The sequence below is a fragment of the Trichosurus vulpecula genome, chromosome 1 (genome assembly GCF_011100635.1).
Source record: "Trichosurus vulpecula isolate mTriVul1 chromosome 1, mTriVul1.pri, whole genome shotgun sequence".
Classification (NCBI taxonomy): domain Eukaryota; kingdom Metazoa; phylum Chordata; class Mammalia; order Diprotodontia; family Phalangeridae; genus Trichosurus; species Trichosurus vulpecula.
In genome coordinates, this window is record NC_050573.1 from 78,177,653 (window position 1) to 78,201,031 (window position 23,379).

Consider the following 23,379-nt stretch of genomic DNA (forward strand, 5'->3'; position numbering starts at 1 on the left):
GTGGGGTTAGGGAATAAGGAAGCCTGTGGGAGGAGCCTGGGTGACAAGAGGCAACACCTCCGCGCCTTTCTGGCAGCAAGTGAGGAGTCCAGAGGTGGGTCCTTGCCGTGGGAACAGCCAATCAATGACACGGCCAGGGCCCAGTGCGGGAGGCATTAAGCCAATCAGTGGAGGCGGCGGGGCGGAGGCGGAGCGGGTGCTGCGGCAGGAGGGAAGATGGCGGACGAAGAGAAGCTGCCGTCAGGCTGGGAGAAGCGCATGAGCCGCAGCTCAGGTGCCACGGGGGTGGAGGGAGGGCGCGCTGGGGTCCGGGAGGAGAAGAATGAGTGCGGACACCCCAGGCTCGGGCCCTGCACCCCTTCCCCATCATCCCACGGCCTGCGGCCCTGTAAAGATAGCCGCGCGCGACTAGTTCCCCCCCACCCCCCCAGCCCCGCCCCGGGAAATGAGGAGGCCAGGTAACGGGCTGGCCTTGGGCCACCGGCATGGGAATGGGGCTGGGCTCCCCGGGCCCCTTCGTGTTCCTCGCCCTTCCCCGTCGAAGGAGGCCCAGAACCCGTAAAGGCCCAGGGGGGGATCAGCACTCCCTTCCCACATACTGGGGGGGATCAGTGCTCTTCTCCCCCGCATAAGGGAGATCAATCCTCCCCTCCCCAAGACCCAGGATGATGAGTGCTTTCCCGTCTCCCTCTCCACATAAGGCTCAAATGATCTGTGCTCCTTATCCCCCTGCCCCACATAAGGCCCATGGGGATCAGTACTACCCTTCCCTCACATTAGGATTATCCGTGCTCCCCTCCCCAGGACCCAGTGATGAGTGCTCTGCCCCCACATGAGGCGTACGCGATCAGTGCTCTTCACCCTCCCCCCAACTCGCCTCCCCACAGAAGGCCCAGGGGGATCAGTGCTTCCCTCCCCAAGACCCAGGGTGATGAGTGTTCCCTCCCTCGAAAGTCTGAGGACAGGTGATCAGTGCTCTCCCTCGTCCTCCTACCCCCACATAAAGCCCAGGGTTATCAGTGTTCCCCACGCACACATAGGGCCCTGGGTGATCAATGTCGACCCACATAAAACCCAGGGTGATTTGTACTCCCCAACCCCTTAAGTCCTAGGGTGATCAGTGTTTCCTCTTCTCCCCTCCCCCCACATAAGACTCAGGGTAATCAGTGCTCCATCTCTGTCCACCCCCCCATATAAAGCCCAGGGTGATCAGTGCCCCTTATCCCCACCTGCCCCCAGTACTCCCCACATAAATCCCAGGGGGCACAGTGCCTCATCCCCCACGTAAGGACCAGGATGATCAGTGCTTCCCACCCCACATAAAGCCCAAGGTAATCAGTGCTCCCCCACCCCACATAAAACCCAGGATTATCAGTGCTCTCCACCACCCTGTCCCATGTAAGGCCCAGGATGATCTGTACTCCCCTCACATAAGGCCCAGGGTGATCACTGCTTCCCTTTGCCTTAAGGCCTAAGGTGTTTGGTGTTCCCCAAGGCCCAAAGCGGTAGTATTTGCCCCTACCTAAAGCCCAGTGTTATCAGTGCCCCTCCTCCCCCTCCACAGAAAGCCAAAAATGACCCTGTGCTCTCATCCCATTCCCTTCAAGGCCCAGGGTGACTAATGCTTTCTCCCCCTCCCCCACCCCACTCAAGGCCCAGGGTGACTGGTGCTCTCTCCATCCCTCCCTCCTCAGTGTCTAGAGTGACCCAGCCTCTTCTATGGCTCAGGATAACAGGTGCTCACCCTGTTCTGCCTTGCCCGTTTTATGGTTAAGGGTCACCCCACCCTGTACTTCCCAAGGCCCAGGATGACCAGTGGCTTCTGTCACTTCTGTGGCCCAAGGTGACCAGTGCTTTCCTGCCTGCCTGCCCTGTATGACTTAGGGTGATCTGTGTGCCCTCTCTCTCACCTTGGCCTCAGTGCATACCCCACCTCTTCCCAAATGTGTAAAGCCCAGTGTAACTTCTGTGCTATCCATTCCTATTCTATCTCTGTAGGACGAGTCTATTACTTCAACCACATCACCAATGCCAGCCAATGGGAGCGTCCAAGTAGTGTGGGCAAGAATGGTCAAGGTGAACCTACTAAGGTCCGATGCTCACACCTGCTGGTGAAACACAGTCAGTCTCGAAGGCCCTCATCCTGGCGGCAGGAGAAGATCACCCGGAGCAAAGAGGAGGCACTGGAGCTGATCAATGGCAAGTACTGGGTGGGAGGAGCCTGGGAGGCAATGTTTGGAGCTAGTGGGGGAGAAAGGGGAGTTGGGTCCAGAGCCCAAGCCAGCCTTGGATATGGAATGGGTTGCAGTACCTGGAAAGGAACACATGTGCCCAGGGCCTTGGTTTGGATTTACTGGTTGTGGCTTAAGGACAGAACTCTCCCTTTTCCTCTGCTCCCTGACATCTGTAACACCAAGATGGTCTTTTTGTAACTTTTGTTGTAAATGTGTATTAATACCATTTGTTAAAAATAAAACTGATCCAAAAAGTGTCAACCCATGGTCCGTAACTCATCCTCCTTCATACTGTCGTTTAAGTGTTAGCATCTTTATAGCAGATAGCCTGATACCAGTTCCTCCCTCCTTATCTCTTTCCAGAGGACCCTGACCAGGTGCTGATTCCCTTGTGCTTAGCCTACCCTGGGGAAGGAGCTATCTCCAGATGAGGGAATGTCCTTTATAGGCCCCTTTTCTTTCTTCCTGAAACAAACATTTACTGGGTACCTGTTGTGCCCAGCACCAGTGCTATCCTCCTGCCCTGCCCCAGGTTGGGAAGGAGGAAAAGTAGGGTAGGGCACAGTCCTGGCCTCACAGAACTTAAGGGAAGCTAGTAAGGAAAAATAAAATTAAAGCACAGAAAGTAATTTAACATCATGAGGCCACCATTACCTAAAGTTCGGGGCAGACACTGAGTTTCATTGTCCAAGTTTAGGAGAAGAGAGCTTCGTGAACTTGGGGTGGGGTTCATGGAGGAGGGTGGGTAGGATTTTGATGAATTAATGAAGAAGGGCAGTCCAGGTGAGAGGAATGACTTGAGATAAGGTATAGAGGTGGGTGCAGAAGATATGTTTGGGAGACATTGAGGGAACTGGCATGTGTGTTGGGGAATTCTAGGAGAAAGACTAGACAGATTGGGACCAGTTATTGGAAGGCATTGGACGCCAGACTAAAGAGTTAGGACTTTATTGTTTAGACAGTGGGAACCGTTGAAGGTTTTGGAGTAAAGAAGGAATGACTTTACCATATTGATGCCTTAGAATTATTGCCCTGGCAACATGTGCAGGTTGGATCAGAGGTAGGTAGTCTGGAGCCTGTTAGGAGTTAGGAACCTATTAGAGTATTCCATTATTCCACCAAGTGTTTACAGAGTGCTTACTTCCTATGGGTAGGCCTTGTGGTGAATTGAAAGATGTATAAGACCCAATTCTTGTTATCGCAGAGCTTTCAGGCTAGTAGAGAAAGGGGGTGATTGACAGCTCACTATAGTGTAAGGTAAAACACAAGTGGATGATAGGGAACAAACTGTGTGATGTGGAGAGCTCATCACCTCGGTTTTCAGGCAGATGCTGGGGAGTCATTTGGGGATGTTGTGAAGGAACCCTGTCAAGGAATGGTTTGGACTAGGGACTCTGATTTTGGGATCCTGGGATGCCATGATTCTGAGGAGGAGTAGATGGATTAACTTGGGCTTCATGAAACCAATGGAGAAGAGAATCTGAAAGAGGGATAGATCATCCAGCTTAACAAATAGTTTTTTGAGAGCAGAGATGTCACAGAGGATGAAGACTGAGAAAAAGATGCTGCACTTGATTGAGAGATCGTTAGTGGGTCTGCAAAGATCATTTTCAGGCCAGGAGCACAAAGATAAGTTGAATCTTGTCCAGAACAGGGCAGCCAGGGTGGTGAGATGCCTGGAGAACATCCCAGGTGAGGATGAGATGAAGGAACTGCTGGTGTTTAGCCTGGAAAAGCCTTAGAGCAGATATCATAGCTGTTTTCAAGTGTTTGAAAGGCTGCCATGTAGCCTGTTGCTTCTGCTCGGCTTTAGTGGGCAGAATTAAAGCAGTGGGTCGAAGTTAGAAAGAAACACATTTAGGCTTGATATAAGGGAAAACTTCTCATAACTAAAGCTGTCTAAAATGGTAATGGGGTGCCTCAGATGGGTTTCCTGTCACTAGAATCTTTCAAGGCAGTGGATGACTACTTGTGAGAAATAGTTCACTGGGGATTCTTGGTAAGGTGTGGGTTGGATTGAATGGCTTACGTGGTCCCTTCATACTCTTTAAATTCTACATTTCTTAGGGGTGGTTAGAGCAGCTCATGTGCAGAGGGTTGAATGAGCAGAACAAATCTTCATTAGTCATAACTTTTAATACTTCAAAAATTATGTGATTTTAGTGACCCAGTTCTTTCCTCTGCTGCTGCAGGTTATGGCCCCACATTCTCATCTCCCCTCACCTCTTGTAGCCAAGTGGCATGGATATCAAGTCTTGTCAATTCCATCTCTGCAGCACCTCTTACATCTACTCCCTTCTATCTGTACCCAGGGCTTGGGCCCCTCGTATAGGCTGTCATCACCAGACATCTGGATCATTGCAAAAACTTGAAAACACACCTTCTTGCCGCCATTTCTCTCCCCTTTCTAATCTACTGCCAGAATATTCTTATGTAAAAAATCAAGGCTGGTGCCCCACCCCACCCCCTCCAATGGAGGCAATTTAAGAGAGGCAATTTAAAGTAGTCAGTAGAATGTAAACCCATGTTCAGAAAGACCTGGGTTCAAGTCCTGTCTCTGACATATTAACTGTGTGACTATGAGTAAGTCCCTTGACCTGTTAGAACTCCAGGGAACTTTCCAGTAAGCTTCTAAGTTGCAGAGTAGGTACATAACTGCATTGGTAGAAGAAATTTCCAGAAAAATGCATAAATCTGATCTAAGTGCTCGTCGGCTCAAAAATCTGAGGTGGGTCTTTATTGTTCATCCAGCCAAGTTCAAACTTTTGCTTGACATTCAGTGCTCTTTATTTGACAGCCATGTACCACTACCTTTCCAGGCTTATCTCCAAGGCACAGTAGGTCACTGGGAGGGGTTGAAAAATAGCAACAACTGGATTTTTGCCCTTAGGCACTGAAGTTTAGAGGGTTCTGAAATTTTAAAATGGTGATTTTAAAAGATTGTGCAATTTGAAAATTTACATCTCTTAATTGACTGCATGTGTACTTCTTCAGTAGCATAGAGACAATTGAATTTAGTGCCTAGTTCTGAGGATCCACACCTTGTTTGATCTGCACAGCCGTCATGTCAGATAGGTACTAGAGCTGTTATTACTCTCATTTTAAGATGACAAAACTGAGGCTTAGCAACATAAAGTAACTTGCTCAGTGTCATAGCCAAAAATCGACCGAGGTAAAATTTGAACCTGGATCTTCTGTCTCCAATTCTAGCATTCCATCCACTAAGCCATACTGCCTCCTGTGGTTACCAAGAATAATTATTTTAAAAGCGGAAGCTACCAGATGGCATAGATTATTAATAGTAGCTATCTGTGAGCTACTATAGTAGTTAATTCTTGCTCCCACTCAACTGAATGTGCCTTAATTACTTGTCTTTTTTTACATCACAAATTACAAAGTTGATTTGAGGGCACATTTTGTGCTGCTTGTTCCAGGCACCAAGATTGCTAGTTTTGTCTCTGCTGCTCACTCACTATTCCTCTCCTCCACACTTTTGCCACACTAAGCTCCGACTCATCCAGTGCTCTGCCCATGCCCTTGCTCACGTTCCAATGCCTGAGATAGTTTCCGTTTCTCTGTGCCCGTCCACCTACTCTTTTTTTTATTAGTGGTATTGTATTTTTTCTAATTACATGTAAAAATAGTTTTCAACGTATTTTATAAGATTTTGAGTTTCAAATTTTTTCTCCCTCCCCTCCAAGCCACTCCCCCCTGCCAAAATGGCAAGCAATCTAATATAGGTTATATATGTGCAATCACATCCACCCAGTCTTTAAAGCCCAACTCACATGTTATTTCTTTCCTTGTATCCTGCCTTTGCTATTAGTATGAACAAACTTGCCCCTCAGACCACACTTGTTTTGTATCATGGTCATACATTTCATACATTCTCAGAATTAAAAGGGACCTCCACAGCTTTCCATTCCAACCAGTACTTGAACAGGAATCCCCTTTATGACATTTATGACAAAGGATCTTTATGCTTTGCTTGGAGACCTCTGGTAAGGAGGGGGAACCTATTAACTCCTATGGTAGCCCATTCCAGTTTTGTAGAGCTCAGATTATTCAAATTTTTCTTTAAATCAAGCCTAAATCTGTTATTTTGAACTTCCATCTATTGGTCTTAGGTCTGTCCTCTGGAACGAAGCAAAATAAGTTTAATTCTTCTCTGTGGCTGCTCTCCAGATTCTTGAAAATGGCTGTCATATACCCTCAAAATCTTATACTCTCCAGTCTGAACATCATTTTCACTTTGGTCTGGCCATAACTACCATCTCCACCTGACTGTTGCATGATTTGGGGGGGGGGGGGGGCAGCGCCCTTCATCATTCTGGCTGGCTTCCTTTTCATGCTATCCAATTTCTCAATGTCTTTACAAAAATGTTCCAGCCAGATCTTAACACAAGGCTCCAGCGTAGGCTATCCAGATCTAAGGGGAGCAGCACCCTCACAGCTCTTCTAGTCCTGGACACTCACTGCAGGCAAAGATTCTGTTTTTAAAATAAATTTTGATATCTTTTTTTTTTTAACATTGCCTACATTTCCTGATGTTTCCCTCTTAGAAAACCACCCCTTACAGCAGAGCATAAAAAGGAGTAAAGGGGCAGCTAAGTGGTGCAGTGGACAGAGCACCAGCGCTAGAGAAGGAGGACCTGAGTTCACATGCTCAGACATTTACTAGCTATGTGACCCTGGGCAAGTCACTCAACCACGACTGCCTTCCCCAAAAATAAATAAATAAAAAATAAAGGAGCGAAGTTATTAAACACATTGAGAAAGTAATATCTACAGTATTCCACTCCCATTGTCCCTCATCTCTGCAGAGAAAGGAGGAATCTCATAACTCTTGTGGCCAAGCTTGGTTACAGTTTCACTTTTGATTGCTTTGTCCTTTCCAGTTACAGTGTTGTGGTAATTGTATGCATTGTTTTCCTGGCTTGCCTTACTTCACTTTATATCAATCCATACAAATACACTTTACATCGGCCCATTCCAATCTTCCTATGCATCTCTCCATTCAGCCTATTCCTTGTTTCTTACAGCACAGTAATATTGTTACATTCATATACTCTATAACTTGTTTAACCATCTCCCAGTCTTCTGTAGGTATCTACTTTTTTTCAGTTCTTTCCTACTACAAAAAGTGTTGCTACAAATATTTTGGGGTGGTGTGTGTGTGTGTGTGTGTGTGTGTGTGTCCTTTCTTTTTATCACTACTTTCCTCGGATTACATACCTAACAATGGAATCTGTGGGTCAAAGGTATGGAAATTTTAGTGACTTCGCTTAATTCCAAATTGCTTTCCAGAATGGCTGAACTAGTTCACAACTCTACCAGCAGCATGCCCTGTGCCTTTGTGATCATGGCTTTCTTTTTTAGATGGTCATTAGCCATCTTTTTGATAGTAATTAACTAGAATATCAACAGGAACCAAAGTCAGTCTTACTGATCTACAGTGTGCAGGCTACATTCTCTTCCCATTTTTGATAGTATGAACAATTGCCCCCTCTTCCTACAGCACTCCTGTTCTCTATAGTCTTCAGAATGGCTCAGCAATTATTTCTGTCAGTCATCTAGACCCATATAGCCATCTAGGCTTGTAACAGATTTATCAAGGTTACCTAGCCAATCAACAAGCATTACAGAACATCACTTTTTATGTGTCTGGCACTGTGCAAGGTGCTGGGGACACAAAGACAAACAAGTCATGCCTTCAAGGAGCTCATATTCTAGCCAGAGAGGGAAGGAAGAAAGGAGGGAGGAAATAAAGGAATGAATTGCAAAAGGCAGGGAGGGAAGAAGCAAGAGAGAAAGGGAGGAGGAAAGAAAGGAATGAATTGCAGAAGGAAGGGAGGGAAGGAGCAAGAGAGAAAGGGGGGGATAAGAAAGGAGGGAGGAAAGGAAGGAGGAAGAGAGGAAGGAAGGAATCACAGAAGGGAGGGAGGGAGGAAGCAAGAGAAAGGAAGGAAGCAAGGGAAGAGGGCAGGGTGGAAGGAAGAAGGCACAAAGTAATTTTGTGGGGAGTTTCTAAGAGCAGAGGGAGAATTAGGAAAGGCTTAATTTAGAAAGTTACTCTTTAGCTGAGCCTTGAGGAATTCTAAGAGGCAGGGATGAATAGGGAGTGTATTCCAGGCATGGGGGGCAACCATTACAAAGTTATGGAGACAGAAAAATGGAGTGATTTATATGAAGAAAAGTAAAGAAGACAGTTTCTATGAACTGCAGTGTGCATGAAATGGAGTAAGGTGGAATAAGGCTGGAAAGGTAGGCTAAAGGGAGTCACTGGAGTGTATTGAGTAGAGAAGTGATATGGTTAGAGTCCAGCGGTGGGGAACCTGTGGCCTTGAGGCCAAATGTGGCCCTCTAGGTCCTCAAGTGCAGCCCTTTGAGGGATTTGCTCTTGAAGTTTGGATTCAGTCAAAGGGCTGCACTTGACGACCTAGAGGGCCACATGTGGCCTCGAGGCCACACCTTAGCAGTGTAAAGGATGGATTAGAGTGGGGAAAGACTCTAATCCAGGGAGACCAATTAAAAGTCTATTGCAATAGACTAGGCAAGAAGTGATGAGGCTTTGATGTAGGATTGTTGGTGTGTAAGAGATATAGAGACGTTATTGAGAGATATTGGGGAGATGTAAACAAGATTTGACATGGCTATGTGGGATAAAGTGAGGAGTGAAGGATGACAAAAAAGAATGATGCAGAATTCTATGACTGGAACAATAGTGGTGCCTTCAGCAGAAATAGGGAAGTTCAGAAGATGGGTGGACTTTGGAAGGAAAAACAATGAGTACCGTTTTGAACATGTTGAATTTGAAATACCTAGGGGACATACGGCTTGAAATATTTCATAGGCAGTTGACAATGTGGGGCTGGAGCTTAGCGGAGAGACTAGGGCTGAATACAGGGTGTCCCAAAAGTCTTAGTTCAATTTAAAGCTATTTAAAAGCTGTATGAAGACTTATGGGCCACCTTGTATAGAGATCTAGGAATTGTCAGCACAGAGCTGATAATTAAACCATGAAAGCTAATGAGGTCATCAAGAGAGAGAAAAAGTAGAAAGAGAAGAGAATGTCCAGGACAGATTCTCGGGACACACCTACAGTTAAGGGGTATGTATGGATAATATTCCAGCAGAAGAGACTGAGAAGGAGCAAGTCAGATCAGCTAGTCAGTAAACACTTTATTAAGCACCTTATACTGTGCCAAGAGCTAGTCTAATGGGGGAAGACAACATGCAAATAACTATATTCAAACAAACTATGTAAATAGGGAATAATCTGTAGAGGGATGGCACTAGAGTTAAAAGGGGTTAGAAAAGGCTTCCTTTAGAGGGTGAGACTTTAGTTGGAATTGAAGAAAGCTGGGGAAGCCAGGAGTAGGAGATGAGGAGAGAAAGCCTTCCAGGTAAGGGGGACAAACAGTGAAAATGCCTTGAGTGGAGAAAACTGATGGAATCTGAATACAGATCAAAGTGTCTCATTTTTCACTTATTTTTTTCATGGGGTTTTTTTTGGGGGGGAGGAGGGGGTCTGTGTCTTCTTTTACAACATGACTAATAGGAAATATGTTTTACATAATTGTACATGTATGACCTATATCAAGTTGCTTACCGCCTCAAGGAGAGGGGAGGTGAAAAGGGGACAGAAAATTTTTTTAGGTATGTTAAAAATTGTCTTTACATGTAATTGGAAAAAAAAATAAAATATTTTTTAAAATTATTTTTAAATGCCTGGAGTGGAGAGATGGAATGTCTTGTGCAAAGGACAGCAGGGAGGCTGGTGTCACTGGCCTGAAGAATATGTAAGAGGAGATATAAAGGCGTAAAAAGCCTGGAAGGTTGTGGGGGAGGTACAGCAGGTTATGAAGGGCATTGAATACCAAACAGAGGATTTTTTATGGTGGTGATAGGGAGCCACTAGAGTTTATTGGGGGATGGGGAGAGATGACATGATCAGATCTACACTTTAGGAAGATCACTGGCAGTTGAGTGGAGGATGAACAATGGGTAGAGTCTTGAGGCAAGCATACTAACCAACAGATTATTTCTGTAGCCTAGACATAAGGTGATAAAGGCCTGCACTAGAAAGGTGGAAATCAGGAGACAAGAAGGTATATGCAAAAGTTGTGATGAAGGTCATATCTACAGCCCTTTGCAACAGATTGGATATGGGGAGTAAGAGAAAGCAAAGAGTCTAGGAGAACACCTAGGTTGCAAACCTAGGTGACTAGAAGAATGGGTTTTGCCCTCAACAGTACTAGAGAAGTTTGGGAGGGTCAAGGCTGAGGGTAAAGATAATGAGTTTAGTTTTGGATGTTGAGTTGGAAATGTCTACATCTAGTTCAAGATTTCACTTAGAGATGAGAGACTTGGAGGTCAGTAGAGAGGCTAGGGTAGGGTAAATAATTTTGAAAATCCTCGGCATAGCATGATAACCGAATCTGTGGGAGCTGATGAGATCATCCAGTGAAATAATATAAAGGAAGAAGAGAAGAGGGCCAAGAACAGAACCTGTGGAAAACCCATTTAGCAGGTGTGACTTGGATGAAGATCCAGTAAGGGAGATTGGGAATGAGCAGTCAGATAGGAGGAGAACCAAGAGAGAGTGGTGTCTCAAAAACCTAGAGAAAAGAGTATCCAGGAGAAAAGGGTGATCGACAGTGTCAAAGGCTACAGAAAAATCAAGAAAGATAAAGATTAAGAAAAAGCTATGAGCTTTGGTTAGTAACTTTGGAGAGAGCAGTTTCAATCAAATGATGAGGTTGGAAGTCAGATTACAAGGTTTAAGCTGTGACCGAGAAGAGAGGAAGTGGAGTTGATTATTATAGATGGCTTTTTCTAGGACTTTGGGTGAAAAGGGGAAGAGATAGAGAATGCTATCTCTTACTATAGCTTTTACTATATATTTAACAACAACATCAACTCCCCACTAGCCATTTCTGTTTCGTCCTTTCCAGTTCTTGTAATATTGCATTTTACAGCTGTCCATATTCATCTCCTAGTGGACCGTAAGTTCCAGGAGGGCAGGCACTGTTACTTAAGTAAAGTATGTAGTTTGCCAAGCACAGTGCTTTAAACATAGTAGGTCCCTAATGCATATTTGTTGAATGAATGGTAAGGAACTAGAAGCAGTGATCATACAAGTTGGATGGTGAGTACAATCCTTTCATCGGGACATCAGGGCAGAGGGAAAATTATATTGTAACAGAGGAGACTTGAACACATTTTTTAGATGGAGTGGAGAAAGGAAGTGGAGAGGAAATGACTGAAAATGCAAGAAAGAGAGGTAATGACTGATGGAATGAGGTTCTGGAAGGAATGGGAGGATATAGGACCAAGGACATAGGGTTAGCATTGGTTAGGAAGATGACATGCAAATTCTTAAGTGTTCCCTGTTTTTTTCTGACAGCTTTTTATCTTTTCAGAGTCATTTCACAACACTCCCTTTCATATATTACATATTTCTGCTAAACTGGACTCTGTCTTGCTTTCCAAACTCCATATGGTGTCTCCCAGCTTCATGCATTTTTTTCAGAGCATCCTCTGTGGCCAGAATGGACTTCTTCCTCATCTTAGCCTTTCTGAGTTTTTCTCACTATGCAAGAGTTGGCTCAGTTGCTCCCTCCATGAAATCTTCTCTGGTCCCCCCAGCGGAAATTGTTCTTTCTCATCTTCAGTTTCCCTAGAAACCTTTGCTTCTCCTTTGCTCCTATCACATTCCACCTTGCATCATGCCCATTTGTGTACATGTATTTTACACTTGTCCCACCCTAGTGGATACCACCCTGTGACGTTACCATTTTTATATTCATATCCCCAGCATCTAACACAATGCTTTGTTGTACATAGTAGGCACCCAATCAATGTTTGTGAATTTGAATTGATTGAAGAAGGGTTCCTTTGTCCTCTTAGTTGGTAAGGAAGGAGGAGAAGATGGGTGAAGATGGAGAAGTTGCGAGGTAGAGGAGAGAATTGAAGGGCATCCAGCTATGTTACTCTAGTATTTTTGGTAAAGAGATAAAGGTAAGAGTCAAGATTTAAGGTGGAAGCTTAATAATCAAAGAGATTTGAAGCAGTCAGTAAGGTGAGTATGATAAAGAGTTACTAAATGAGAAATAAAAGGATTGCCTAGGGGCATTGAGCTGAATTTGTGGTATGCTTGGCATAATTTGTGGCTTGCTTTAGCAGCATATTGCAGCCCTGGAAGAGCAGAGGAGAATGGTGGGGTTTATCCAGGATTGAGAATCAACAAAGCAGGTATGGTGGATGGACAAGGCAGGGAAAGGATTCTAGGACTCCTGGGTGGGCACATTGTTGCAGTGACTGACTATGGGGTCCAGCCTTCATGGGGAGGCAAATGAAATAACTTGTTTCCCTACTTCCCTACTTCTAGTTCTTTCCCCCTCCAATCCATTCTGCATATCAATGCCAGAGAACTGAGAGAGAGAAAAAAGAGATTTGACTCGACACTGGAGGTCAAGATGAGAACAAAGGGAGGAAGAAAAATAGAGGGATAACAGAAGTTCTCTCCAGAGAATGAAGTTTCAGAATCTTGGAAGAAAAGCAATTCCAAGCCTTGATGAGGTCTTTGATTGTGAGTGAAGTGTAGTAGAGCCAAAGAACACTGGAAAAGAAAAACTAGAAGATGTTCTGCTTTCTCTTTTTTCTCAATTATCATCATCCTGTCCACTCCAGGCACTGAATTAGTGACTGATTATTTGTAGGGTCAAGAGGAAGTCAAAGAAGTGTTTCAAGCCTGGGTGACATTGGAAGAAAAAGCAAAGTCAGGAGGAAGGAAGCTGATGAGTCTGGTTTCAGATATCCTGAGTTTAAGGTGCTTGGGGTCATCTAAGTAGAAACATGCAGCACACACCTGGAAATGAGAGCCTGAAATACAGGAGATTAGTTAAGGCTTAGAAGTAAATATTTGGCTCTGCACTGACTCAAGATGATAGTTGAAATTGTGGGAATGAATGAGGATATCAAAGAGCAGTCACATAAACAGGAAGAGCAAAGGACTATGGATTGAGTCTTTTGGCTTCTTCTTGAGTTCATAGTAGGCACTTAATAAATGCTTGTTGACTGACTTGACCAGTTCTTGGAATAAGTTCATGTTCGATGTGGAAGAGTCCTTAGAGAATGTCTGGTCCAATCTTAATACCGTTTAACAGATAAATATTAACTAAGTGGTTACGAGCAAGACACTTGAGGGAGAGCAGGGATCTGGAAGTGGCATTGGGGAGCAAGGAGTAAACTGATTCTACCTCCAAACTCTGTGAGGTAGGGGAGGAGGGAGAGGAGAAAGGGAACAAGAGGGGTCAACATTGGAAAGATTAGCCAGTTAATGTGAGGAGGTAGAAGAGTATAAAGGGAAGAGCTAAAAGATGAAGAGGAGTTAGACAAAGGAGCAGATTTCATAAGGGCGGTAGTAAGGGAAAGGTCATTGGAACTAGAGGAGGGAGTAGGGGTGGACTGAAGAAGGGTGAGAGTATGGGGGAGATGAAGCTTATAGGTTGGGCACTGCCTCTGGACGACCTGGATTAGGGGAACAAAATGGTAGCAGGTGAGCTGGAAGGCTTTAGAAAAAGGAAACCCTGAGCAAGCAGTGATGTTTAAAGGAGAAGCTTGTAGGGTTACAGAGGTCTAAGGTTCTCTGTAACATGTTGGGGCAACATGTGCTTTCACACACAGTCTTTCACCTCAGAGGTGACATTTTCCTAATTTTAAAGGTGAGCAAACTTATTTTTCCAAAGACGTTTGGCTAATAACAGGCAAAGTTAAGTCTAATCTGTCTTCTAGTCCAGTGCCCTCTTCTCATCGGCTTCCAGGGCTGGGCAGCTTGTATTTTGACTCTTTGCCTTGTGCAGAGTCGTGAGGGGCTACAGCACTACTGTGGGAGCACTCTATTCTTTAAAGGGTAAAGAATAAGAGAATGTCTTGTCATCGGAGGCCACCCCAGAGTGGAGCCCCAAGCACCACCACCTCTCTTTGCCCTCCCATAGAAAGTAGAACCAAAAGCTTCCTGTTAGGACTGTGGGGACACATGGTCAGAGTTTCAAGCATGGAATGTGTGCAATTGTTAAGAAAGAAAAATAACATGAAAATGACAAACCCATTGTCTATAATCCATCCTCTTCCATTCTATAGCTAAGTAGAAGTGCTAGTGTTTCTCATTTGGAAGATCCCAATCAATCAAAATGCATTTAGTAGTCATCTACTGTGTGTACTATCCTTAGTACTGGGGCTACAAAACCAGAGTTGAAACCATCCCTATCTTCAAGGAGCTTATGTTCTATTTGAGGAGACAATATATAGACATTTATTTATACAAAATGGATACAAGGTAACTTAGGGAGAGCACTAGCAACTGGGGGATCCAAAGGCTTCGTATAGAGGAGAGTATGTTTGCCTGACAGAGTGATGGACTTAATAGGTAGAATGAGACATACATTTTTGGCTATGGCCAATGTAGGAATTTGTTTTACTTTACTATGCATATTTGTTACAAAAGTTTTGTTTTTTCTTCTTTACTGGTAGGAGGAGGTAGGTGAAGGGTGAGGAGAGAAAAACAGATGCTTGTTAATTTTTAAAAAATAAAATTTCACTAAAAAAGCATGCAGAATGTAGTGCTTGAACTGAGTCTTAAAGAGTATATGGAGTCTAAGTGGTCAGTTTGAGAAGGGAGCAAATTCCAGGCATGGTGGATAGCAAGGGCAAAGACATGGAGGCAGAAATGGAATGCAGACTATGAGGGGCAGGAAGGCCAGTTTGATTGAATTATAGAGGTTGTAAAGGGGGTCATCGGAATCCTCAGGGACCATCTGGTTTGACTCATTGCTAACTAAGAGACCTTTCTACAACCTTCTCAATATTATCCAACCCCTACATGTAGACTTCCAATGAGGAGGAGCCTAGGTCTTCCAGATTAGGCCCATTCCACTTTGGAAAAACCCTAATTGTTTGGAAGTTTTTAATTACATGGTCCTTAAATCTGCTTCTCTACAACTTTCACCTGTTGCTCCTAGTTCTGTCCACTGCAGCCAAGTAGTCTAATCTCTCTTGCACATGATAGCCTTTCAGATTCTTGAAGATGCCCATCAGGCCCCCTCTGACTCTCCTTTCCTCCAGTTCCTTCCAGTGATCCTGGTATGGCATGTTATCCAGTCCTCTTCTGATCCTGGCTACCCTCTTCTGGTCATGTTGCAGCTTGTCTGTCTTTCCTAAAGTATGGTACCCAGAACTGAACATGGTACTCAAACCAAGGTCAGACTTAGGCAAAATCACTTCCCAGGTTAAATGCTAATTATTCCTGTTGTAGGAAGCTAGCTCTTCAGCTGTGCCTGTTCTGGTGATAAGAGCCAGTCTCCTTCCTTCCTGCTGGTGTGTCTTACCTGTGACTAGTCTGTTGGCCCTTTGGGGTTGCTTTAGGCTTCTTCCCACTGGCTTCTTCCAAGTAGGAGAGGCCCAGTAACAACAGGACTTGGACTGTGAGATTAGGTCCCCTGAAGAAAAAAAGGTCATGGAATCTTGTGGGTTGCTTTAGGTCAGGGGTAGGGAGCCTGTGGCCTTGAGGCCACATGTGGCCCTCTAGGTCCTCAAGTGTGGCCCTTTGACTGAATCCAAACTTCATAGAACAAATTACCTTAATAAAAGAATTTGTTCTGACTCAGTTAAAAGGCTGTACCCAAGGACCTAGAAGGGCACATTTGACCTCAAGGCCACAGGTTCCCCACCCGTGGCTTAGGAGATCTCCCAGGAAGGATCCACAAAGATCTGTGGATTCAGAGCCCTGTGTTAGGAATCAGGAGAGCTGAGTTCTAATCGTGGTTATGGTTCAACCTAGATGTGTAAGTAGAACTAATCACTGAATGTCTCTATCCCTTACTCCCCTAATCTAGGAAATAGAAATAATGCTTGTACTTTGATCTCATTCCATTGTCCTAGAAATAGGATGATAATGGAAAAATTAAAAGCACTGGAGAATGTTGAATATGAGTGTCATTCCATCCTAGTTGGCTCCTGGATTTATTCTCATTTCCTATACAACTGGTGTGCCTTGATTAGACTTGGGGTTAGAGATCCCATTGAATCTTGAGGTTATTAATTTATCCCTGTCCTCCTTTCTCAAGGGAAACAGCCTAGGCCTGGAAAAATTGATGCTACCATTTTCTTTGTGGTTACCCCTTTGACCTCCCAACTGTGGTGTTCTGGACTAAAGCTGCTGGTGATTCATGTCTTGGTTTGAGGGTGCTTTTTATTAACAATGTTGTCTAAGAATGAGCTGCCGTGTTTAGAGTGCCCTTTCCCTTTGGGTAGCAGGGATATGTATTTTCTTGGTTCTGGGAATTGAACAGGTTTGGCTCTAGTTTAGAGCCCCCAACCAGCTTGAAGGTTTCCAAACCCCCCCTTTCCTATCTCAAAGTGATTTCATTCCTCTCTTCTAGCCTAAGAACAACCTTATCCCCTTTGCTTTAATTTTATTGTTGCAAATAAGAGGAGCCTTCGAAGTGTAGTCAAAGGGTGTGGTATTACCCAGTGTCAGGTACTAAGCTACAGCCCATCTGGTGAAGGCTTCTGCTGCCCCTCCCTCCCCAGGAGGAGCCGTAGTTCACATAGGAGTTCAGCAGCAGCATCTAGCACCACTGCATTCTGTAGCACATGTGCTCTTCCCATTCCCCTTCCCAAGCCATAATTTCCTGTTCCTTCCCTCCCATTGATCTTCTACCCACCCCTTACCCTCCCAGAGGGGTCAGGCTCAATGGACAAATTCAGAATATTATTACCAGGATGGGGCGGGGGGGGGGGGGGGGGGGCAGGTACAAACAAATGGGGCAGGAAATAGGCCTGGGTCCTCTAGGCCTACTTATAATGTGAGAGAGATGCATTCTTTCTGTTGAATATAGTTAGGAACTCCTTTCCAGGGCAATGGAAAGGGAGGGTTTCCTGGGGGGCAATATTAGCCTTAAGGTACATACTCATGTTGTATTTTACAAAGGCTTCAGGTACTGTTTTGGCCTCCCAGGGACACAGTGGGGTAGACTAGGCAGAGACTTTTCCCCTCATTTTGCAGATGAAGAAATTAATCCAGCAACTCAGCAAATATTTATTAAGCATTCAGTATGTACAAGGCACTGTGCTCCTGGAGACAGATAAAACTAAAACACTTCCTGTCCTCAAGGAACATATATTCTACTAGATCAAGCCTCAGTGAGATTAGCTCTGCCAATTGCCTAATTGCTGTGTGACCTTGCAAATTACTAACCCTCTCAGAGCTTCAGTTTCCTTTAGCAGGCAGCTAGGGTCCATCGTGGTTACAGTGTTGGACTTAGAGTTAAGAACTAAGTTCAAATCTCACCTCAAATATTTCCTAGCTTTGTGACCCTGGGCTGGTTACTTTGATGGCTTTCTGCCTCAGTTTCCTCATCTGTAAAATGGGGATAATAATAGCACCTACCTTGTAGAGATGTTGTGAGAATCAAATGAGATAATATATGTAAAAGTATTTTGTAAACCCCAAAGCAGAGAGAGATATCAACTCAGTGCAGCCCAAAGAATTCCTCAAGTGAGGCCCAAATCAGATGAAAATAGAATTGAGAAATGTTTAACAAAATAAATAAAAATACAATTCAACATAGATAATGTTAATCCGTGGTTTTCTAAGTCAATATGTGGCTGCAGGGATCTGTTCTCTTTGAGTATGACAGCAATGCCTTAAAGCATTATGTAAATATTAGCTATTATAATAATCTCTGTAAAATGAGGGTTAGGGCTAGATAGATTCTAAGCTCTTATTCAAGTCTAACATTGTATAATTATTATTAGAATTCCTCAAGGTCACAATGTGGGTTAATGATAGAACTATGGCCAAGACTCTGGGCTCCCTCCCCAGGGCTTTATCTTATTGCCACACTTTGGCCCTTCTAGATAATGTCCATTTGACCTATTTAGTATCCACCCTCCTCTACCAAAGACTTGGAGGAACTGGGCTCACTTCTTATCCAGCCCTGTCTTCCCAGCCCCCAGCTGGTATGCCTGGACCCACAGAACAACTGTTATTTTCCAAAAAATCTTCCCCCTGCAAATGCCGTCTTAAAGAGCATCTATTGTCAGTTAGCCTTCTCTTGTGTCAAAGCATGCTTTACCCTGCCCCCACTCACTGCATTCCTGCTTCTCTTTTTTTGGCTCTTGACTGATGTGCCCTCTGTGTCCACAGGATACATCCAGAAGATTAAATCAGGGGAAGAAGATTTTGAGACTCTGGCATCGCAGTTCAGCGACTGCAGTTCAGCCAAAGCCAGGGGGGACCTGGGCACCTTTGGAAGAGGTATGTCATAATCACTTATCAGGACTCCCCAGTCTCTTGACCAGGTTAGGTCTCCAGGGTCCAGCAGGAGGCAAGGGTGAGGTGACACAAAGTCCAGGACTGGCTATAGGTCCAAGAGATCTCAGTTGTCAAAAGCACTTAGATCAAGGTCCAGATTGAGGTATATAGGATAGCCTTCCTTATCAGAGGTAGCAATTTACTGGGTCATTTTTGGTTGACTCTGGAGAGGTGGCTTCTGGCCAGACTTCACAGAAGAATCTAGGCCTGTGAGCCTGGAGTTAAATTGAACTGGGGTAAGGCAGGTGAGAATGACCAACCCTAGCTTCAGGGAGAAGAATCAGTACAGAGACTGCAGCATGACTGAGCAGAGCCAGAGAATTGTACACATTCTGCAGCTGTCCCTGCCATGTGAGGCCCAAGAACAAAGAGAAATTGGACAGGACAGGACTCAGGAATAGAAGTGTGGTAGAATGGAAAGAACACTGAATTTTGAGTCAGAGGTGCTGGCTTCCAGTTCTAGGTGTGGTCTGGGACGAGGCATTTGACTAAACTCTCTGGGCCATGGTTTCCTCATCTGTGAAAGGAAAGGGTTGACATCTCTGAAGTCTTTCCTAGACCTCAAATTTTAAGAGCTCCTTTCTTCCCCCCTCTCAGTGCTATATCTCTCTTACATCCAAAGGCTTCCGTTAGCCTTTGGAAAGAGGTCTTCACAAAGATGCGGCCCGCTAGCTGGCAGCACACCCAGCCCCACCCCGTTTTCCAATAGCATAGTGGTTGAACGGGTAGACGTCCATTCAAGAAACAAGGTATCCTCCCCTTAATGTAGGGGGGCCTGCCTCTCTTGAAAGACAAAGGACTAGCCCCTGGAGACCTGTCTTTTCTGTCCATTTCCATCTGTCTCTATTTGAGAGACAGGGAAGTCTCAAATCCCCACAGATTCTAGGGCATTTTCCCTAGTTTTATAAATAGGTAGTGTTGCACCTATCATAATGCTGTTTCTACATGGCCTGAAACAATCACCTTCAGGAGGAATCCTCCTCCTTGGCCCAGGCCTGGGGTGATTTAAACTCTATGATGTGTCAGGGGCAGGACTAGATAGGGCTAATGAAATTATGGGATGAAGAATGCTGTTGGCCTTGGCTGTGGTGATCCAGAGAAGGTAGGAATGATAAATGACCCAGCAGGTGCTGAGAAGTGAGTCCAGAGAGATGAGTTCTGAAATGTGCCTTCAAAAAAGCCCTGCTGCTAGCTCCTGGAGCTGTCCCTCTTTCTGTCTCCTGGCTTTTCAGACTCTCCTTAATGACACTGCCAACCCAGGCCAGAGTCCCCATCTGCCTGCTGTCTGAGTTCTGTGACAAGGATCATAAACTCTGGCAGATGGATGGGGCATTTAGAGAATAAGGGGGAAGGGGAATCGGTATCTTCTTTAGGATCTAATTGCTATGGTTAACAGTGGTTGGTTCTTCAAATAACTATGTAATAGCAGTATCCAAGCAATACCTATACCCATCCCCACTTCACCTTTTAAAGCCTATCACCCAAGGGAGAGTCAGAGTAATATATGTACCTGTAAAGGCACAGTCATCTCTCTTCCCATCCCACCCTCCCTTCTTCCTAGGCTGTTTACTGTATCTCAAGCCTTCATCTGACTTCCCTCCTAGACATTGTCTATATGACCTAGGTCCTCCACACTCCCTGCCTCTCTCCAGGTCAGATGCAGAAGCCATTTGAAGATGCCTCCTTCGCACTGAGGACGGGTGAGATGAGCGGCCCAGTCTTCACAGACTCAGGGATCCACATCATCCTTCGCACAGAGTAGGAGTGCCTTGGGTTGGGGATCAAGGGCAGGGGAAGACTGACTTCTGTTCTGCCTGTCCCCAGACTCTCCCCATCCAGTCTACAGCTGCCTCTAAGAGCTGAGGTGGCCCCAAGGCATGGGGTGGGGGGACAGGCTAGGGTTGGGGAACCCTTTACTTCCTATTTGGGGGCATCTTTTCCATTTTGTTTCAGCCTTGATGGTTCCTCCCTCTGAAAGGTCAGTGCGGGGACTCCTAGTGTTGCTGGTGTCCCTGCCCCACCTGAAAATACACAATATTTATTGTTCCCATGCTCTCAGAGGCAGGGACTGGGGTGAGGATGAGCCTTGGTTTAGGTCTCCTCACCCCCTTTTCCCCCCCACTTCCTGAGGGCCTCTGTTAAATCACTCCACTGTGGTCAACAATGGCCCCCACCCAGCTCCAGGTAATAGCCACTCTGGCTTCCATTCAGTCTGATCCTGTCTTCTGCATCTTAAGGAATTGTGGGTCAGTAGCTGGAAGGAAACCACTTGGAAATGAGAGGGGAAAGGGCCTGGGTTACCCGAACTCCTGGTGCAGCCAGAGCATCTTGGAGGGAGACTAAATTGCTGTTTCTGCTGCATTGCTTTGTTTAGTTAAAAGAAAATCAAAATCTTCAGCTTTAAGGCCAATGCAAGGCAGTTGTATAGTTCCTATTCTCATCCCCTGGCTGTCCAGATGTCCCCTATTAAACCTTGTAAACAAGATTCTACTGTGTCTCATTACCTCCTCTCCACCCCAGCTTCATAATAACCAGAGTTCATGACCAAAACACACAGCAGCACCAGCATTGAAGTTATTTTATTAGACTTCTAGAAAGGGAAGAGAGGTGCAGATTTGGGGGGTGGGGTGGTGCTACCCCTATTGGTAATAAAGTTCCAGGTTCATTCCATCGTGGATCTCATCTGAGAATATAAGTCAGAGAATCTGAACAGCTGGACTGCTGGCCTTACCAACCACTTCCTCCCTCCACCCTCCCCTAGAGGCTCTTTCCTAAGCAGTCCTCCTAATCCCCCCTAGAGTTAAGCTCTTTGTGTTCCTCAAGGGATAGATCAGCAGTGCTCGGGTGGTAGGGATAGGATCCGCACAGATAACCCCTCAAAAGCTAGAGTCCCTTCACAGTTGTCAAATGAAGGATACAGTCCCCCAGAGTCACATGGTCCTTGAAGATTGTGTACCTGGGATGGAGAGAAGGCTAGTTCAGCAAGAGGCTCCCCACCCTGCTTGGCCACGCCAGGGCAGCCCCATCATCTTCCAGTTTCCAGGAATGGGGATCCTGGCATGGCCTAGCTCCACAGTCCAGGGCAGCCCACCCAGGGAGCAGCTCAGATCCGGCACACCTGAGTCAGCCCTGCCCGCACTCACCATTTCTTCAGAACAATCTTGTTCCAACGGGTGCCTGTCTGGGCCGCGATCAGTTTCTTCAGATCTCCTATTGAGTCGTCAGTGCTGGGGCATATGTTAAGGCAAAAAGAAAGAGGGGAGCAGGCGAACCCTGCCCATGCCCATCCCCACCCCCTCCACCCTCCCACCAATAGGATACTTGCACTTCACACGGACCTTCTTGCCCAGCCGGTCGTTACACACAACCTCGATCATGGTTCTGGGGACCACAAAGGATCTGATCAGTCTGGGGTCGGGTCCTTTCCTCCAGTTCATCCCAGCCCCTGCCCCTCCTCTGTGCCCAGCCACCCGCAGCCTCCTGGTCAGCCTCTGCCCCTAAATCTGCCCATCCCCAACTTCCCCAGGCAGCCGCTGAGCTCGGACATCCCCGGCATCCTCAGTCAGTCCCGGCCTGCCCATCATCCAGGCCCCGCCCCAGGCACCCGCGGCTCCACCCTCAGGTCCCGGCCCTCACCTAGGATGCTCCTAGCCGCAAGCCGCTGTAGCTCCTGCCTCACTGCGCACCCACTACGACACTTCTTGTCTGCGCTTTACGGCCGCCGGAAATCGGAAGCGGAAGCATCTGCTCGGGTTGCGATGGCAACTGCTTCCTGGAGTCTGCCGCAACTCGAGCACCTGGTGCTGGATCGGATCCCGGTCTTCTCAGACCTGCAGCTACGGGCCCTGCCTCGACAGGAGGCGCTGTGCTCCCTGGTGCTCAGGGTCACCTACAGGGTGACCCTTCGGGACGCCCTGCCTGGCCTCAGTAACCTCCATCGGCTCGAGCTGTGTGGATGCTCCGTGCCTGCCGACGGGGCCCTGCAGGCCATAGGAGGCTTCCTGCCCAGGCTTCGGGAGCTCAGGGTGACTGTGGCCGGGCTCACAGCCAGGGGCCTGGCCAGCCTGATGGAGATGCAGGCCCTAGAGATCCTGGGCCTCCTGGGACCACCCCCTAGCCCTGATAGGCTTCCAGCCAAGGATATCCTCACTTTCTGCCTAACCTCAGAGTCCTCAGCCTTCAGTCCTCAGCATGGGACTGGGGTCAGCAGATGAGGCTATTCTTAGGGAGGGGCTGGCCCACTGTATGATCACTGTTGGGGAGCTCCCCTTAGAAGGCTGGGGACTGGGAGGCCTAAGTTGACATCCCCTCACACCTTCAGACCAGAAGAATTCAGGGTCCACTCAAATGCTTGAGGTAGTCAAAAGAATGCTAGATTTGGAGTCGAGACTAGGATTCAAATCCTGACTGCGTGATCTTGAGTTTCCTTCTCAAAACCCAAGATTTTTCTTCTTTAAATTAAAGAGGTCCCTTCTAGCGCTCAATCCCATTTTTGTGATCAAATATCTGACTGAGTTCTAGGGTTCTTTAACATTTATACCTTGGGATAAAAAGGATGAAAAGAGTCTTGGAGGTCTCCTCAGGGACAGTGCATTACTTAAATCTTCACAGAAACTCTCTTACCCTTTCTCCCAAGGAGACCACATCATCTCTTGAGACAGCAGAGGACACAGAGGATTAAGGTTTGTCTTCTCCCTGGATCTTTAATCCACTTGTTGAGCAAATCTTGTACCCCCAACTGCTGATTTGTTCTACTTTCTTTGC

At 46.1% G+C, this 23,379-nt stretch overlaps 2 protein-coding genes and 1 pseudogene across 2 annotated transcripts; 2 read left to right on the forward strand and 1 right to left on the reverse strand.

The window, feature by feature from the left end:
* The first annotated feature begins 185 nt into the window (after positions 1 to 185).
* On the forward strand, positions 186 to 21,100 carry PIN1 (peptidylprolyl cis/trans isomerase, NIMA-interacting 1). The gene is made up of 4 exons (XM_036742124.1): positions 186 to 274; positions 1,999 to 2,199; positions 18,448 to 18,558; positions 20,268 to 21,100. The coding sequence occupies exons 1-4, from the start codon at positions 217 to 219 to the stop codon at positions 20,375 to 20,377; spliced, it is 480 nt and encodes a 159-aa protein (XP_036598019.1). The 5' UTR covers positions 186 to 216; the 3' UTR covers positions 20,378 to 21,100.
* A 76-nt stretch (positions 21,101 to 21,176) lies between these two features.
* Positions 21,177 to 22,341, reverse strand: LOC118834682 (ubiquitin-like protein 5). The gene is made up of 5 exons (XM_036742125.1): positions 22,252 to 22,341; positions 21,937 to 21,996; positions 21,759 to 21,842; positions 21,534 to 21,571; positions 21,177 to 21,298 (listed from the first exon to the last, which is right to left on the reverse strand). Exons 2-5 carry the CDS (start codon positions 21,990 to 21,992, stop codon positions 21,255 to 21,257), a joined length of 222 nt encoding a protein of 73 aa, XP_036598020.1. The 5' UTR covers positions 21,993 to 21,996; positions 22,252 to 22,341; the 3' UTR covers positions 21,177 to 21,254.
* On the forward strand, positions 21,991 to 22,917 carry LOC118833461 (annotated as a pseudogene).
* The last annotated feature ends 462 nt before the right edge of the window (positions 22,918 to 23,379 follow it).

Excerpts from the sequence above, each read along its gene's own strand:
- PIN1 (XM_036742124.1), top strand. The coding sequence starts at position 217 with ATGGCGGACGAAGAGAAGCTGCCGTCAGGCTGGGAGAAGCGCATGAGC. Across the intron at positions 2,200-18,447 it reads GGCACTGGAGCTGATCAATG|GATACATCCAGAAGATTAAA; the intron begins GCAAGTACTGGG and ends CTGTGTCCACAG. Across the intron at positions 18,559-20,267 it reads CCTGGGCACCTTTGGAAGAG|GTCAGATGCAGAAGCCATTT; the intron begins GTATGTCATAAT and ends GCCTCTCTCCAG.
- LOC118834682 (XM_036742125.1), bottom strand. The coding sequence starts at position 21,992 with ATGATCGAGGTTGTGTGTAACGACCGGCTGGGCAAGAAGGTCCGTGTG. Across the intron at positions 21,843-21,936 it reads AAGGTCCGTGTGAAGTGCAA|CACTGACGACTCAATAGGAG; the intron begins GTATCCTATTGG and ends CATATGCCCCAG. Across the intron at positions 21,299-21,533 it reads CCATGTGACTCTGGGGGACT|ATGAGATCCACGATGGAATG; the intron begins GTATCCTTCATT and ends TTATATTCTCAG.